Genomic DNA, 17331 nt, shown 5'->3' with positions numbered 1-17331 from the left:
CGAAGATGGGAAAAGGTTATGAGAAAGGGATCAGAAAGACTACTCCGTGAAAATACTGGCTGGTAAGACGCTTCGGGTAGGCCTACCCTGAATCCATGAATATATGGTTTTCACGGCTATCTTCGGTTAACCGATCTACAAATAAGTTGCAGAAAGATGCTTCTTGAAGAAGATTCCAGGCTGTTGTAGTTACGGCGACAGTCGTATCGCGTACGACATTCAAGACGAGAATGCCATTAATATAATGCAGCTTTAGCTGTCCCAAAGGGCAATTAATTATGCAGCTTACACAGCTTTAACTAATTAGTGACACTCGCATAGAACAGCACGAAAACACCAGCGCGACTAGTTTTTAATCTTAAAGGATTTTTCCCCTTTTTATTAAAACCTGAAAACTGCTGGGTCTCATATCCACTTCATCTTCATTTCTCTTGTTGGCTTACCTGTCCTAGCGTTACAAACAAGATGAGAACTGTCAGGTAGTCACCGTACTGCACACCCATCATTCACTTCACAAAAACATCATTCCGTCCGTTCCGCAGCTTTTATAAAATTGCTTCTTGACTATCGAGTACAATCCGTCCACAATAACTTTCATTTAGAGGAGATTTTGCCTTTCACAATTTTTGCTTGGTTTCGAAAAATTATTTTGTAGCTCTTACTTTCGTGTTTTCAAATTTTACTGACAGGAAAAAGGAAAAAGAAGATAAAGACAGCGATTCCGTCATTTCATGGGCGCTTTATTTCGCACAAAGTAACTGGTAATGAAATGTAATCAAGATACGGGCTTAATCGTGGGTCTATTATTTATTGAGATATTTAAAAATATTGTAGTTCTTCCAGCTCTGGGCTTTATAGCGAGGACTGTTGTTAACGTACACGATATTTTAAAACTTAACATCAGACTATTCTAGGAATGGAATTATTCTTTTCAATGAAGTCTTTATGCTTCGTTTTACAAAATAAATATGAAAAGTGTTTCAACAATATTAATCTAATTTTATTTTATTTTATTAGAGTCAGCTGAGATTGTGTTTTGACACTTTGGCATTTTCTCCATTTTGCTGGATTTAATATCGCTGTCTACAGATAAAAGAATGGACATCGGGTAATTTCAAACCTACTTAAGATCACGCACTGTTTGTTAACGCCTAGTTACGGGTAGTTACATTTTGTCTTCTGTAATTTAGCAACATTTCAGATCGACGCCAAAACTTTCAGTTTAAAAAAGTGCTATTAAATAAAAAATTATAACAAGCACTCAGCTATTTCAGATGAAATCTGGACTTACTTCACTTTCGTATGTTTAGTTGATACGGCAAATCACGGGTACCTTCAAGAGATATGAGCCATCCTGCAGCTCACCGCCCATGTGCTGAAGCTTTAAAAGCAAAATAACGATTTAAGATCCTTGCCATAAAAACTTACTCTTTCCATAAACTCAGTCCTACAAAACTCAAGACATTTTGTGTGTCACAGAATCAAACAAAATTTATGTAAATAAATTAGCCACTTTACCATTCAGTTCGCAGGACGTACTGAGGGTTTCCTCTTGCTAAAGACTGACCATGGGACCGTATGCATGACCAAAAAAAAAAAAAGTCCTCTTTCGGGTGGTTTGTCTATTTTCTTTCTGCTAGTTTCTGTAATATAGTACGACATGACCAGCGTCAAGGTAGTTTGAGACTTAATACAAATTAGCGAAGACAAAACCCAGTGATCGCCAATCCCATTTACTAAGCAGGTATTTCGGGTATTTCGCCAGTCCTTTAGCTCCTACAGCTGGCCATGCTCTTGTAAGAGATCGCTTCAGACAAACACATCAGTGGCGTAGGAATCAAGGGGAGATGGGGTGTTGCCGCCCCCTCAAAAAAGATTACTGAAAGTGTAAAAATATTTTTTCCCCTCCCTCCGAACCAATGCTTGAGATGTGATTCCTCACAAACTGCAAAAAAGGTAGAGAAGACGAGAGAGTGACACAAATGATAAATCTTTATTTTCGAAGGTAACAGAATTAGGAAAAATTATGTTTTTGTTTTTTTTAACATCTAGCCCTGAATCTAAAGAAGGAGAACGGAAATACTACCACAAAACAAAGGCATTAAAAAAGGAAAAATTAAACAGGGAAGATAAGTATGTGTACAAGGATGGGGATGGATGTATCATTGATTAGGAATTTTTGACTGAAAAATAGGTAATATTTGGCACGTGATCATTTGTTGATTGTTAATAATGGGTGTTTACGTTGGGCAAGCGATCAATCAAACGGTTTTATATAGGTGTTGTAGAAGTCAAGCTCTGGTATAGACTAAATTCAATTTGCTGGAAGTATAAAGGAAGGCTGTTCCATAGAACACTACCTGAATACTTCAGGCTTGTCTTGAAATGGTTGATTCTAGGTATGGGAGTATCGAGTTTGATGGACCCTATTATTATTTTGATAGAGAATAAAGTCTAGATGAAAATTTTCCCCTTAATATTTTACAGACGCGCATACCTGTGTTGTAATTTAGTCTGCTAATTAGTGGTAGGACCCCTATAAACAAGAATAGATAGGTAATCATTGCTGCACTGACTAGTGCCGAGAATTTTCTTTTTTTTTTTTTTTTTTTGGTCAGTGTTGTCAGGCCCTCTTGTGTATGTTTGCTTTAGCTGTGAAAACGCTTTGTAATACACTTACTGGGGGAAAGTTGAGGGTGGTGTTAATATTCTTAAAGCTACAGAAGCCTTGAAATTTGTCCAAGTTGCTTTCTTTTCATTTGTTCTTTGGAACAATTCTGCTTCTAAAGAATCCAAAGTTCAAGTTTAGTGCTTTAGAAGAAAGTGAGATCGTGGTACTAGTTTTTCTTTAGATTTATTTGTTACGGTATTAGCGGCTTTCCAGATGTTTTTATTATTACTTTTGTATTCTGCGAGTTTATAGAAGCACATTTTCTCCTTTTTTTAATTACTGTGACTAGTTTTTGTTTATTTGTTTGTTGTTGTTGTTTTTTTTGTTTTTTTTTGGGGGGGGGTTGTTGTTGTTGTTTTTTTTTTTGCTCTTTGTATTCGGCTTTTTGACCATTCTTCTTTATCAGATCTCTAAAGTGGATGACTGTTTAAAGTTCTTGATCGAGCCATGCTGGTTTACGAAAGTATTTCACGCGTTTAGTGCACAAGGTTGCGTGTTTGTGATATAGAGTCAGAAACTGGTTGTGCTAATCAGTAAAGGCTTCATCGGTAATGTTTGAGTGCGAACCTCGTTAACTGTCAGTATGAAGTTTGCCCCGCCTCCCCTCCCTCCCTACCCCCGCCTCCTGTTCCAAAGCCGAACATCTTCCATCACCACTGATGCCTTTCGGCCCCCCTCCGAGTCAGCGATGGCGTGGAGGTAGTCCTACCCTCGTTCTCGCGTCTTTCGCCCTCGGGTGTACGTCATAGCCACGGGAATTGCCTTTGGTGTATTACTTGCTTGAAAGTCTGGTTTCACGAGTCGCATGGTGCCCTCACCAAAGACGTGCCACTGAGCAATGTCCCCCTCTCGCTCTTTAATCAGCCCACTATCTTGTCTTTGAAGCATCAGTTTCCGATTTCACGAAATATCAGACTACTTCTTTGTGAAGTTGATATAGCCTTAGTAAATGCACATATTTTTACATTTTTCTAATTTACATACTTTTATTACTAATTATGATTTTCACAGAGGGACATCTTTTCAGAGATCACATTTTTTTTCATGGCTTATACTAGGCACAGGTTGTTAAGGGGAAATCACTTATCATTATTTCAGCAGATAATTGAGTACTCTCCCTTATTTTAAAGTCCTTTGCTATGGCTATTCAAAGCAGTTCTTTTTCCTTTTCTTGCCCTTCTCCTCCTCTTCTTTTTCTTTCCCTCTGACCATTTTAGGTTTGCTTTCTTTCTTCATCAGTAGTTCTCATTTTTGAATTTTAAAACACAGCGTCGTATAGAAACTTGTTGATATTTGCGTGCATTCGTCCTGTGACAATTGGCAGCTTCCTTATTCAGCGCTACCACAGAGCCCTTCACTTCAACTTGACGTCGAGAAACACTTTTGTGGTTTGCTTACAAGCTGACATCGCCCAAACAGAGTTCTTGCTTGAAGCTTATTGCGGAATTCGTTTGATAATGATACTTAACGAACGCACATGATGAGTGGTTCGCCTCATCGTTCCGACAAAGTCAATAGTGCCTTTTTCAGGAATTGGTTAAATTTATTTTGGAGACTGCGTTTTTGATCCAATTTGCATGACTGTTTGTATATCACTTTAATCTGTAAATATTTTCACAAATTTCAAGCAGTAAACGGAGTACGGGCACTGAATGTGTGAAATATATAACTACGAACGCTCACGTAATCCTCTTGGGGATAATCTACTACCTGCAGTTCACACAAAATCTCGTGTACGTCGAAGGCTACAGAAAAAAATGGAATATTGCAGTTGTTTGATGAATCATTGAATAATGAGCTTTCTTTTTTTCTAAAGAAGATGAGCTAGTAGTTTTAAAAGAGGAAAATGGCAATGTGCTATATGAGGATAAGAAACACATGAAGTTTCTTTATTACTAGTGAACGTAATGTAAAATAGAAAACTCAAGTGCCTTGGTAAAAGGAAAAACTTTTTTGATAGAGATGTAAAACAGACCTCGTCACTGGTGGGGGAGGGGTGTAAGGTAAGCTTATGCTGAGGAGCTTACATGTCCTATGGGACAAGCATTAGGAGATCATGTAAATATGAAGAGATTAATAGACGGTGCTATGTAATAAGGGCAGTCACTGTGTTTTATTTCGTTATTATGCCGCAGTGGTGTGTTAATTCCTTCATGATTAAGTAATGAAGTGTGATTACTATTTCATAATGAAAAATTATCACATATGCTATTTCGAGATGGAGAAATTTCTGCTTGAATTAATATCTAAAGTGCCTTGTTTTTTAAACATTGTTTGAACTTCGCGTCATACATAATGTAGATTTTTGAGAAATCTTGTGTAATTAACGAATATTTCAAGTTTTACAGTAATAAAATAAATGCAAACAAATTGTGTCGAAATTACTGGCTTTGTGTACGTTTAAAGTTGACAGATCGTCGGTATTTGTAATCATCATCATCGTCATCATCATCATCGTCATCATCGTCGTCGTCATCATCATCACCATCACCGTCGTCGTTCATTTCTTTCATGGTGACACTCTAGAAATGCTGTTATCCTTTTCTTCATTCTTATACCACACTTGTTGTTGTTGTTGTTGTTGTTGTTGTTGTTGTTTTGTTAGGTTAGGCTATGACAGCAACATAAAGTCGAAAACAATGGCGTTTTATATAAACTACTGGGTTGGATGTTGCAGCCAAACTTAAAAATGGGACGCAGCTGTGAAACAAAATTATAAACATTCGTGCCCGAGGACAAAAATGATGTTCCTTCGCCTACATGTTTTCAAATGATACATTCTGCACTGAGGACGCTCAAGGCATGCTAGCCAAAACAACAAACAAGCTCTTCTTCGCACGACCGGCGTGTGGCTTCAAGCTTTTGACTGCTTGACAATACAGTTTAAATTTTGGTTGTCAACTTTCGTTGTTGACTATGACTCAAAGACACGGACTATATCAGGCTTAACACCAATATCCAAACAGTAACCATTGATATTTTTGTTTGTCGACACACCTAAAGCCCATAAACAGTTCCACATGTCCTATCCCCCGTCAATCACAGCGACAGTCAAAGGCTTGAAGTCACACGCCGGTCATACGAAGAAGAGCTTGCTTGTCGTTTTGTATGAAAGTGTTTACAGAGACACCAACATAAACGGGTAATAGTTGACTTTCTCCGCTCACTTCTTTCTTTTGAGTGCTGGCGTTCTTGCACTCCGGTCCGACATCACCAGGACAACGAACAAAACGAGTGGCACGGGCCGGGTGGTTACCAGCTTGTCACTTTTGGAAGTCGTAACAAAGCGTGACTTCCATTATTAGGCTCGCCTTCTCGCCGGGCTGTGATCGCTGCACGGAGGAAAAGAAAGCTGTGCACTGCTGTGTCTTGGGTATGTCGTGGGGGGACATAGTAAGTGCTGTTGTCAGGATGAGTATACGCCAGTAGCAGAGGTAAGACTTTTTTTTTTATCGATATCGTCTGTTACATTCTCCACCTTAGTATCAGATTATTCAAGCCATTTATTCAATTTTGCAATGTGTAAGTGTGACGCCAACGGTCAGATTCCTCCCAGTCTTTCGTCCGTTAATAGCAGATCGTTCCATAGGAGGGAGCAAAACACAGAAAAGTAACGCATACCAAATGTACGAAGTCTTTATGGTCAAGTTCATTTCTCTCTCACTCACACACACAGAAAATAATTATATGTGCCTTTGTTCGGTCCCGGCTTACATCTATAAATTGTCATTCCACCTTTCTCCTACCTAAATTCTCGAAACAAATTGACTCATTTCAATTCTTCTACACTAGAGAAGAATCGTCCAGCCGACCATTAATCTTTCTGAACCACTGAGGGGTCAGTTCAAGTGACTTGAACACACACACAATTTTCCAACACTGGTATAACTGAGAGGACGAAGTTTTTACATTATAGTTATAATAAAACCTTATCAAACTTGTTCAAACACTAGTCCATGTTTGTCAGACATCAGACACTTTTATTCATTCCGGTTAAGAACGGTCTTTATGTCGATCTTAAGCAGACACGCATTGTAATTGTGGCAAACGATGATGTGACGATGAGATATGAATTTTGCCATTGTTATAATTTTGGCAATGTTTGTCCATTAAAAAAATCTTTTCTGCGTATTTTCGCACTAAAATGCGAATGTTTTCTTTTTCACTTTTTAAAGACTGATCTGATTTGATGTAATCAGTTGTGATTTTCATGATTTGTCTTAACATCACCTGTTCAAGTGAACCAATGAAAAATGTGGAAAGAAAGAGAATAGAAGAAAAATTCAGAAAATCAAAACATGAAATACTGCTGATGTCCTTTTGATCACTATTGAACTATTGGAATTCATATGCATAACACGCCTGCTTCCCTCAAGGATTATCACAGACGATTTCTTAAAAAATATCTCCGTTCACTGTGACTTCTAAACGCCATAGCTTTAAATGAGACCTTGCTGGTCGTGCCTAATGTTTAAAAAAATCTGGAATTTTTGTTTACAGGACAATATTTACGCCAGTCCGTTTCCCTAGTCCTTAGGTATCTCCAGGGAAACAATGACATAATCACGACTAGTCAGCGCAAGTTCTCTGTACAAGAACGGGCAAAATCGTGGATAAACTCGTGACAAGAAATTGTAGGAACTGGGGTTCTGAATCGTTTCCACTCAAACGTTTGGGTTTCATAATAACCGTTTATTATAATCTTTTCTAAATTTGCGCACTTGATCCCCGAGACCGTCATGCTTCGTACTCTTTCGTGGAGGAAAACAAACTAATTCGTGAGGTAGAAGGCGCCATTTGACAAGAAATGTATTCTCTAAAACTCCAGGCTTCTCCACTTCGCTCGGATTTTTCGCATTGTACTCGTGTTTGAAACTGTATGGTGCGATCCCCAGCTCCATGATGCCAGCGTTTTGACGATCGCACCAAGGAGACTGAAAATGAGCCCGATGGTTTCAATGATGTCACTCAACGACGAAACATGGCGGCCCGAGAGAAAAAATAACTTTCTACATGTGCGACTTATCTAAGCGACCTTCAGAGAAGACGTGGACTGGGTTTGCTGTAAGGTCTTGTAACGAAGTCTTAAATTGCCAAATGCAAAAAGAATTCACAAAGTGTAGTCTGAATACTCTACATGCCACATGAGCCCTGCGACTCCAGAATCGTTTTCAAGACCTCACATCCACACAAACTAACGGAGCTGTTTAAAGTTTAGCCTGAACTTAACCTCCGATTCGACTGCAGAAGATCTCAGTAGAAACCCAGCCTAGGTGTAACGGTTATTAGGCAATGAATAACTCGCGAGAGCAAGTGAATCCTTAAGTAGGACCAGAGATTTTCAATCAAAGGCTCCGCATGCACCACACGTGTACGAAATACATTCAGAAAAAAAGAGAGAGGGGGAAGCACATTGAGAGACAGAAAAAAACACACCTGTTGGTAAAGACTATTTGTAGGCACAAAAAAGTTGTTATTAAAGGGAACTAAAGACGGGTTTTTTCATCTTGACGCGTTCCACTCATTATATACGAAGGTTGTGCCCTCAACTTACCTCAGTGTGATCGTTAAACTGCTATTAAAGAGGCTGTTGCCAATTCAGGGGCACATAACGCCGTAGCTGGTGTTCAAGCATTTGTCGCTTGCGTCCCTTTAGCGGGAAGTTGGTGCAAAGAGGTCAGTCTGTCGTCCACCCCAGGTTGGGAGAAGGTTTGTGTGTGTGTATGCGTGAATGTGTGTATATGGAGGGCCGAGAACAGGTGGGTCAGAGTGTACAGAGGTTGTGAAGGGGAGAGGAGGGGAATGAAAGATTTGGTGGGGGTGTGAATGTTGGTGTGTAACCTTCTAAACTTCTTTATTTCTCCTTGCATAGTTATATGTGTGTATGAGTGTGTAGGAATATAGGTGACTATGCTTATGCACAGGTTTGGATAAGTCTGCAATGTAATAGACATTTGAAGAAGTTCTGCCTTTTCTCTAGTTTTGTTACTAATGTTTTCAAGCCACTTTATACTGTATATCTATACTATGTTCTTCCATCTTTGCTGTAACCAGTGTGCTTGAAGCAATAAAAGATGTCATGCCTGTGCTTTACTTATAAGAAATGATATAAAAATAAAGGTACTTAAATTTAATTTTACCGTTCTATACAGGATAAAGGTCGCAAGAGGCAAAAAGTCATTTCCTGTGTGGTACCTGACCCCCGGGGACTTGACTTCACCATGGGTGACACCAGCGGGCATCGTCGAGACAACAGCCTACATGTGCGGATAATGGAGTCTCGTCGCTGGTCGTCGCCACAGCTGGCCACGCCATGGAATCTGTATTCCCACTACGTCGACGGCGTCAATGAGAACGAGCACGTTCTGCGCATGCACCGGAAGCGGATGGTCAAGACGGCGGACAGCAAATCGCGCGCCCAGCGCCGTGGGACGTACAAGGCAACGGCCAGACGAACATCCAGCGCTCAGCAAATTCTTGTAAGAAGAGTTTCTCTACTTTGTTTGTTTGTTTTTTTTTTATTTATTAATTTTTTTGTTGCTCGTCTTTAATCCTTGCTCTTGTACGTGGAGCTTTGGCTTTGGATTTGGCTGCACTTAATATGGAGTCGCACTGCTGCATTTTTCTGACCTAATTTATTTATTTGGTCGAAGTTAGCTGGAACACTGAATTTGTTACTGATGTTAGTTTTCTATGATTTTTAATGCATTTGTTTCTTTATAAAAGCGATTAAAACTTACACTTTGAAATATTGCACATGAAATATTGAAATCAGTTTATTCCATGCACAAATCTACATTGCCAGTGCGGGTATAGTTTAAGTATTTAAGTATTTAACTTGCTGTTACATAAGAGACTATATGATTTTTATTTCAAAGAAAAAAATTCATGATGATGATGATGATTTTTTTTACGACTGGACATGCGTTCACCCTCAGGAATGGTCGAAAGAAAAATTTCGAGACAGGTTGCGTAAACGACAGAAGATGCTGAAGGAAGCAGCCTCTGCAGAAGAGCAGGGGTCTCCCAACACAACATTGTCTCGAAAAGTCACGAGTCGAATGAGTGACAGAAAGAAGTCCCGTGAATCGATGGCGCTCGTCAACAACCAGGACAACCTTTCGTCCTCCGACCAAGAAGAGGAAAAAGAGGAAAAAGTAGGATAGGTTGATTATTGAATATTTGATTCGTCCTTTTGCTGAGTTCATTCGTGTGCAGAAGATTAACAAACCCATACAAAACCACCCTGAAACATGGACGGTTTTCATCCGTGTTTTTAAATATTTAGCTGCAGAAAATTTGCTGTTTTGATTTCAAGCTCATCGCTTCTGTGCCTTTGGCTAAGATCAAAGTGCAATGATCCCAAGCACGAAATATCTTCTACAAAACTGGTTGACGAAAGCAATCACAGTTTGAATTTTGCCTCATTATGTCTTCCCCTTTCTTATGGTCCTTGGCAGGCGGTCACCATCCGGACGTTCTGGTGGTACTGCAGGGTGGTGAAGGCCATCTGCAAGCTGTGCCTGGACATGCAGAAGCTGAGCATGCGCAAAACGCAGCAGACAACACTGTCCGAGTTATATTATGTCAGCATCAGTGGCACGCGAGCACCTGAAGACGAAGACAAGGAAGGACAGATCCTTTACTTCGACAAGACGCTTTTCGCAAGAAAACGAGCGGTAAGCATAAAGATATATACACACGTTTTCTGCAGTTGACTCCCAGGGCCTTACAAGCGCTGAAGCAAGCTCTCTGCTGTGATTTCAGTGTTCCCACGTACCCGAGTGGGCCCAGAGCATCATGATTACCAGGCCGGAGCTGCGCAGACCGGAAGACATCCTGCGACTGAAGCATCTGCTGATGGGCATGCGCAGCTTCCGGGAGAAGTTCAATGAGCAGATGCGGACCAAGATATGTCAGGTGGTGCGCTACACTAGGTGAGTTACTGATAGCAGACAACCTTTGTGCGATTTTCATTATCTTGTTGAATAAATCCATGGTTTCGACAAATCTTGTGTTGTAACTAAGTGGACAGGTGGGTGGGATGAGTCAGAATATTACATGCGAAGTGGACTGCATTTGAACAGGAATGAATAACTATCTTTTATCACAGTAATTATACACCCTTTCAACAAAGCAGATGAACAAAGCAGGCTTTTCTGTACTTCATTGTTTCTGCACAATCATACATTTTGTGCTCGAGGATTGTATGCACCCTGTAACAAGAAAAGGGTGAGACTTAAGTAGATAATGTTATTACTGCCAAACAAGCTCGTGCTACAGACTGTTGTTTCCCCCCTAACATCAGGTGCGACAAGGGACGTGTAATTCTCAGGCAGGGACACTATGGCCAGGACTTTTATTTCATCTTTTCTGGCTCCGTCTTCATTCAGATTGATCTTGTGGATCAACGAACAGGAGATCGAATCCCAAGCACAGAAAATATCATTCGCAGTGGTGAAAGCTTTGGGGTAGGTTCAGTTTTCTTTCATTGGATGTTATGCTTTATAACCTTTTATAGATATATATGCATATATGTATAAAGCACATTTAAAAATATGACCTTAAAAATGTGAGTTACAGGAAATGAATGACGTCTACAAGATGGCATATTTCTCATTCTGAACCTTTATACGTTCATGCAACTTTTATTTGGTCAGCAAGCACACTATGATAACCCTCTAACGTTACAACAGTTCACAGACCTCTGTTCGCCTCCTGACACTCTCTCGCCCTTCTCATCATCTCCATTAGACATAAACATCACAAAACGACCAAACGCTCTCTACAGAACTGTAAGGTCGGATCGTCTTCCTCCCTTCCTGTAGGAGCTGGCCCTGCTGGGCGACGGTCTTCGCTCTGCCTCAGTCATCTGCCGAGAGCCCACGGAGCTGTGTCAGATCGACAAAACCACTTTCCTCAAAATCTGCCCCGCGCTCTTCAACGAGCAGCTGCAGGAAAAGATCGAGTTTGCCAAGTAAGGAAGCCACACTTAAAGCCTCTGCGTTCAATCTGTAAGTTAATGAAAAGTAAGTAGATCGTAACGTTGCCCTCCTTCTACACACCCTCCAGTGTTTCTCATACTTCTCGTGTCAACCAACAGGCACTTCGAGCTGTTCGACTCCTGGGACCCGGAACCGTTACGACAGCTGTGCTTCTTGTCGCAGGTCCTCTACATCCCTCATGGCCGCGTCCTGGAGCTGGACTGGGCCACGGCTCAGTACGTTTATTTCGTTATGAAGGTGTGTATTATGTTATATCATGTCTCGTCACGTGTCGTGTTGTAACCTAACCCTATAAAAGTAGGTGTGTCATGTGTCATATTGTACCTAACCCTGTGGAAATTCCATGCATCGCCTACCTGTTGAAGACCTGTGCGTCGATCTCACAAAGCTTATCAACTTTGACCGTTCCTCCCGTTGTTACCATCGCTGCTTCCTCAGAAGAATTTTCTTGTTAAGAACATGAGACCTTTCCTAAGAAGTAAGTTTTCACATTTTAGGTACCTGATAAGTGATAAATCATAAGCTGCATATTTTTGGTACCAGGTTAGGTCTCGTGACTTGCATTTCTCAGCTTTATGAAGGTACCGTGTTCTCTCTGGCTGTGCCGCTCGACGAAGCTCGTGAAAAAGAGAAGAGAAATCTTAGCACGTGACGATTCACTCCTCCCTACATTATCTCCTCCCCTTCCTGTCTCTCTGGTATTCTGCTTGGTTTTTGTTTTTCTGGCAAATAGCTTTAACGGTGTTGTTTTTTTTTCTTTGAAGACGTAATCTTTTTATTTATGTGTGTTTATAATTGGATTATATTTACAGCGGTTTTAAGATGTTGTGTAATGACTTTGACAGACGCTCCCACCCTTTCCGGAGCTAAGGTCTTGTAGCAATAAAGAATCAATCAATCCCTCTGCCTCTCTCTCTCTTTCTCTCTGCTGCTTTCTTCTTTCCATGCCCAGGAATCTAGCAGTTGTTGGAGAACACTTTCTTTGTAAACTACTCGACATCGTTCGAGTGGGTGCATTATTGCAACACCAGAATGCTAATCGCAACGATTGTTTTCTTTCATTTTGTGGATGGATGAGGGGTACCATACAGCAAGTAATTGTTTATACGTGGATATACCACTGTTTTGTGTTTGCGCCAAGACCACTTCTTCACTAACGGTCTCTGCAGCCTGTTGTTCATCATGGCCATCGTGTCTGAAGTTTTTCACTTGATGGGATTACTTGTCTCCTTATCTGTGTAGTTATAACTTTTTGTTTCTAATTTACGGACCATGCAATCTTCACATTGTCTCATTTGCAGGTAGTGTGGTTCGTCGCTGCTTTTCACGCTGTTTAGAATTTGTATGTAAACATCACACGACATCGACTCCAACGGTGTTTCTCCTCCCTCTTACTCGGGAATTTTCTCGACTGCAGCATGATTCCTTATAGTCCCTCTGTAGGAATAAAGAGAATATATTGTGGCCTTTGGCTTATATTATGTATATATGCGTCCTTGTTTTCGAAGATAATAATATTAATAATAACATCATCATTATCATCATGGTGGGGAAAGGTGCTATAATATTAATATCATTATCATCATCATCATTGAAGTAATGTTGTAAAAATTGATGTTACATATAGATTTGTTTGTGTTTATTTTGTTGTTATTTTATGGGGTTGGGGGATTGATGTTTATGGTTTTGAATTGTGCTAACGATATTTTTGTGAAAACTAAAGCCAAAAGCTTACTTGGACATTTCCACAATGTGTTCTGATTATCACCTGCAGGGGCGAATTTCTCTCATCAAAGAATTCGATGTGAAGGAGGTTTTATCAGACGGCTGGACTCCAGGATCTTTCGGCGAACAGGAGGAGGAGGAGATCGACATCATGGAGTCAGACGTTGCATCACAGTCCGCGCCACGGAAACAGTTCGTGGACAAGAGACCCTCGGAGGAGAGTGAAAATAAGATCAAGTCTAGTCTTCACACACGATTCGCTTGTGTCGGCACCCTTCGCTCCAAGCAGGCTACGGTAAGATCACCGAAGGCGAACACTCAGAGACTTGACAGTTGTCTTTCTGTAAAGTATTACATGAATGTTTAACATTTGCCCAGTTAAAAACATTCTTTTCAAGCTCAGGGATTTTTCGCATAGCTGACATCTAGTATGTTTTCTAATATCCTTCCCAAGAAGGTATTACACAAGATTACGAAGGTATTTACAAACCTCAGTTACGGGAAGAACCGAAGAAGAACTGGAAGAAGACGATGACACAGGAAGGATGATTAACTGCCTTTAGATAATATTTACAGTTTCTGTTGAAGTCTGATTAGAGAGTTTGACGAGAGGGTCAAGACTGTTACTGACTGAACGAGACTGACGTGAGGTTTCCAATGGACAGGACCTGCGTCTGCTGTCGCTGAAGCCGCCTCAGCTGCCCAGCATCACTCTGCTGTCGGAAGGAGCTTGCGTCCTGAGGGTCGCGCTGCGCAACTTCGACCGCTTCGCGCCGCGCCGCCAGGCGGAGGAATACTTAAAGCGACACTATGTTCCCATCAGGTCAGGAGAGCTGCACCTGGTTATTACCTCCCCTTTTCTTTTCTACCTATCTTTTTAACGATTTGAAAAAAAGAGGTCGTAAGTGGTTCCCTCTAGGGCAGACCTGGGCAAATGCCGGCCCGCGGGCCGGATCAGGCCCGTCTCCTGTCTCTGACCGGCCCGCCCGCTGGCCCGCCCGCCAGTATATATACTATATATACAGTCAGGGCCGTGCTTAGGGGCAGGCAGACGAGGCATCTGCCTAGGGCCCCGCACATTTCATTAAATGACAACCGTGGCGATCGTGGTGTCAAGGGCCCCGCACATACTCTATGCCTCGGGCCCCGCGGGGGGTAAGAACGGGCCTGTATACAGTATTGGGTAAAACTGAGTTAAATATATTAGTCCGGCCCTCTAGAACCACACCAGTTTCTCATGCGGCCCCTTGGGAAAATTAATTGCCCACCCCTGCTCTAGGGCAAAGCCATGTGGAAGGTCCAACCTTTTCCTTGTGTCGTCTTTATTTTCCCCTCGTAAATCAGGTACATGCTACTTCCGGAAAGTTGCTGGTGGGCAGGTAAAGGTTTTGAGCCACAGGCCCGAGCAGACTTCGAACCGTCAGCTCCACGGTCGAGATCACTTACCACCAGGCGATGAAGTTTCACAAAGATGGGTTTGTAGTTTGTACGATACATGTCAAATCTACATTGTGAATGTTTTAAAAATGAGAAAATCCTGCCTGCGCTGTCATACTAACTGTTCTCTTCTCAGAATTCCAACGGCAAGGGCTCTTGTGACAAGGTATGTACATGACGTCAACTGGTCCACGTACCGGAAGTGCGTCGTTACTACGCTAGTGCGAGAGCAAACAGGGGAACTGCTGGCCAGTATGGCCGCCACATCGAAAGGCACCACTGGCTGGGCTAGATGGCCAGGCTTTGACCCGGATGCTGATGTTAAATCGGGTTGGCTCAGCGAGAGAGGTGCTCGGTCAAAGGTCAGGCTCTGTTGTTTCATGCCGTTGTTTGAAGTGAAAGCTTTTTAGCGATTGGGGAATCACATGCACGCAAGCAGAGACAGACAAGCGAGAAGAATTAGGCAGACACAGGGTCATTCCATTACGCATTCCGTCTCATTGAGACATCATTTCTAGATGTTAATACCTCATATCCGAGACTGTCAGACATATTAGCATTCTAGGAAAGATACTGGGGTGCCTCAAATAGAAATAAAGAAATAAGTTTTGTTCATTTTTATGCTGTTGTAACGATATTCTAAAACAATGATACAATGAAAACAATTCTGTCCTCAGACGGATGAGTTTCCGATCGTGAAGCTGACCCGCCATCACACTTTTCAGCGAGGTGCTGCGGACGGACCGCACCAAGCAAAAGCTCAAGATGTTCTGAAGAGAAAAGCATTGAAAGTGCCTGAGGTCACCGTGTCAAGATCGAATGGTGGTATCAGCGCAACGATTACAAACGATAGGAGGTTCATTCTGTATCCCCCAGTTTTGAGGACCTCAACCTCACTGAGAATGAGTCTAATGTCAAAAACATAGACCAAGGCAACTGTTACGGGCTACACCTCTCACATCTCCCTGCACGGACTATAACTGCTTGGATTAAAGGTCTATTAAGGTGCAAGAACTTTTTAATTACTGAATTGAGGTACTATTTCCCCAAACATGGGTAAATAACTCACCTCCGTTCTCAAGATGTATGTCTACAAATATCCCCATTCACAGAAAATCGAACTGTTAACCCCACAGCTGGCCATGGATGCACCTAATTAAGCTCTCCCATGGGCTGCAACCTTGACAATATAAACGCATCCATTTAATGCACTGATGTTTATATTTGTGAAGACTGTTTGCAGAAATTCATTTCGAGAACTGAAAGATGGCGGAGTCAGTTTTTTTTTCATCCAGAATTTTGGAGATGTTATGCTGTACATAGCTCTTACTAGTCTTTAAAAAAAGTGTGTGTGTGGGGGGGGGGGATATTTTGCACTGTTGTAGACCTTTAACACTGCTGTTGCTGCTGCTGCAATGCCAGATTAGCAGAACCAGGACCGATGGACAACTGCAACTCTTTAATGGGTGCTGGTTGAACACGCCTTCTTTCCGAACTGCCGTGAAGGGGAAAGACTACAACCATCAGCCATTCTTTCTTTCACAGCAGTGAAATGACAATGTGGACACACCCCTCTGTAATATGTTGTTTGAGTTTCAGGCGGATTAGGTTTGTTTCCCGAGGAGTAAATAAAATTACACCATAACAAAATCACTCTCTTGTTCACGTGAAACTTTGTAGATTGTATATTTATGAAATTCACTTGTCAATCATATTTTTTGGTTAATGTGATTGCCAGTTTCTTAGCCGTATAGTTATCATATAATCCCCTTTGTTAATACACTTTGTTCCTCGATGCACAAAACGTTTGAACTATTCTCTATTGTTAATTACGCAAGTTACCCTCGAGTATATGCTTTGTTGTAATGCTACCATTTTTCTGTATAATGATATTCTGTATTCTGTTAAGCCTACCCTATTCACACTAGTGCTGCCTACTGAAACCCTGGTACTCATGCAACTGTCACGCATGAGCTGAAAATAGGGGTCACTGAGTGGAAACACCGCTGTGTTTCTGGGAAACTGTTGGTGTAAAATATTTCGATCTGAATATTTCCCACCCCACCAGCTCATTTGTAAATAGAGGAGCTTTCAACAAACTTCGGTGAATGTTGACTAAAGGATTGAATTGAAAATTCACAGGTTATTTTGACTGATTCATGTAGTCTGACTAAAAAATTAGCCCTTATTAAGTTGTGACTCTTCCGTGGGTAAGAAAGCGGATAAACTGGCTCACTGGAAATAGTCACTTATGTTCGAGACAATGTTTGAGAAAACTAGAATAAAGCATCAACTGTACAAACTTTCCGTGTTTTTTTTTTTTTTCTTTTTTTTTTTTTCTTGAATATAAATCTCAAAATGTATATGCACCTTGCATGTTGCATTCGCTTCTTTAATCAGCTATTTTGCTGGTCCATTCAGGTGTGAGTGAGTGTGTGTGTATCTATATATACAGTATTATGAAAAAAAAAAGAGAGCGGTGAGGCGGAAAAG

At 41.2% G+C, this 17331-nt stretch overlaps 1 protein-coding gene across 1 annotated transcript; it reads left to right on the top strand.

Annotated features, from left to right (window-relative positions):
- The first annotated feature begins 5546 nt into the window (after positions 1 to 5546).
- On the top strand, positions 5547 to 17141 carry LOC112560709. The gene is made up of 12 exons (XM_025232724.1): positions 5547 to 6105; positions 8824 to 9150; positions 9610 to 9828; positions 10132 to 10350; positions 10439 to 10608; positions 10980 to 11142; positions 11500 to 11648; positions 11775 to 11913; positions 13451 to 13696; positions 14067 to 14224; positions 14975 to 15200; positions 15516 to 17141. The coding sequence occupies exons 2-12, from the start codon at positions 8893 to 8895 to the stop codon at positions 15762 to 15764; spliced, it is 2196 nt and encodes a 731-aa protein (XP_025088509.1). The 5' UTR covers positions 5547 to 6105; positions 8824 to 8892; the 3' UTR covers positions 15765 to 17141.
- The last annotated feature ends 190 nt before the right edge of the window (positions 17142 to 17331 follow it).

This window comes from Pomacea canaliculata, linkage group LG3 (genome assembly GCF_003073045.1).
Source record: "Pomacea canaliculata isolate SZHN2017 linkage group LG3, ASM307304v1, whole genome shotgun sequence".
NCBI lineage: Eukaryota > Metazoa > Mollusca > Gastropoda > Architaenioglossa > Ampullariidae > Pomacea > Pomacea canaliculata.
The sequence above is the reverse complement of the archived record's forward strand: the minus strand, read 5'-3'. Positions and strand labels throughout refer to the sequence as shown.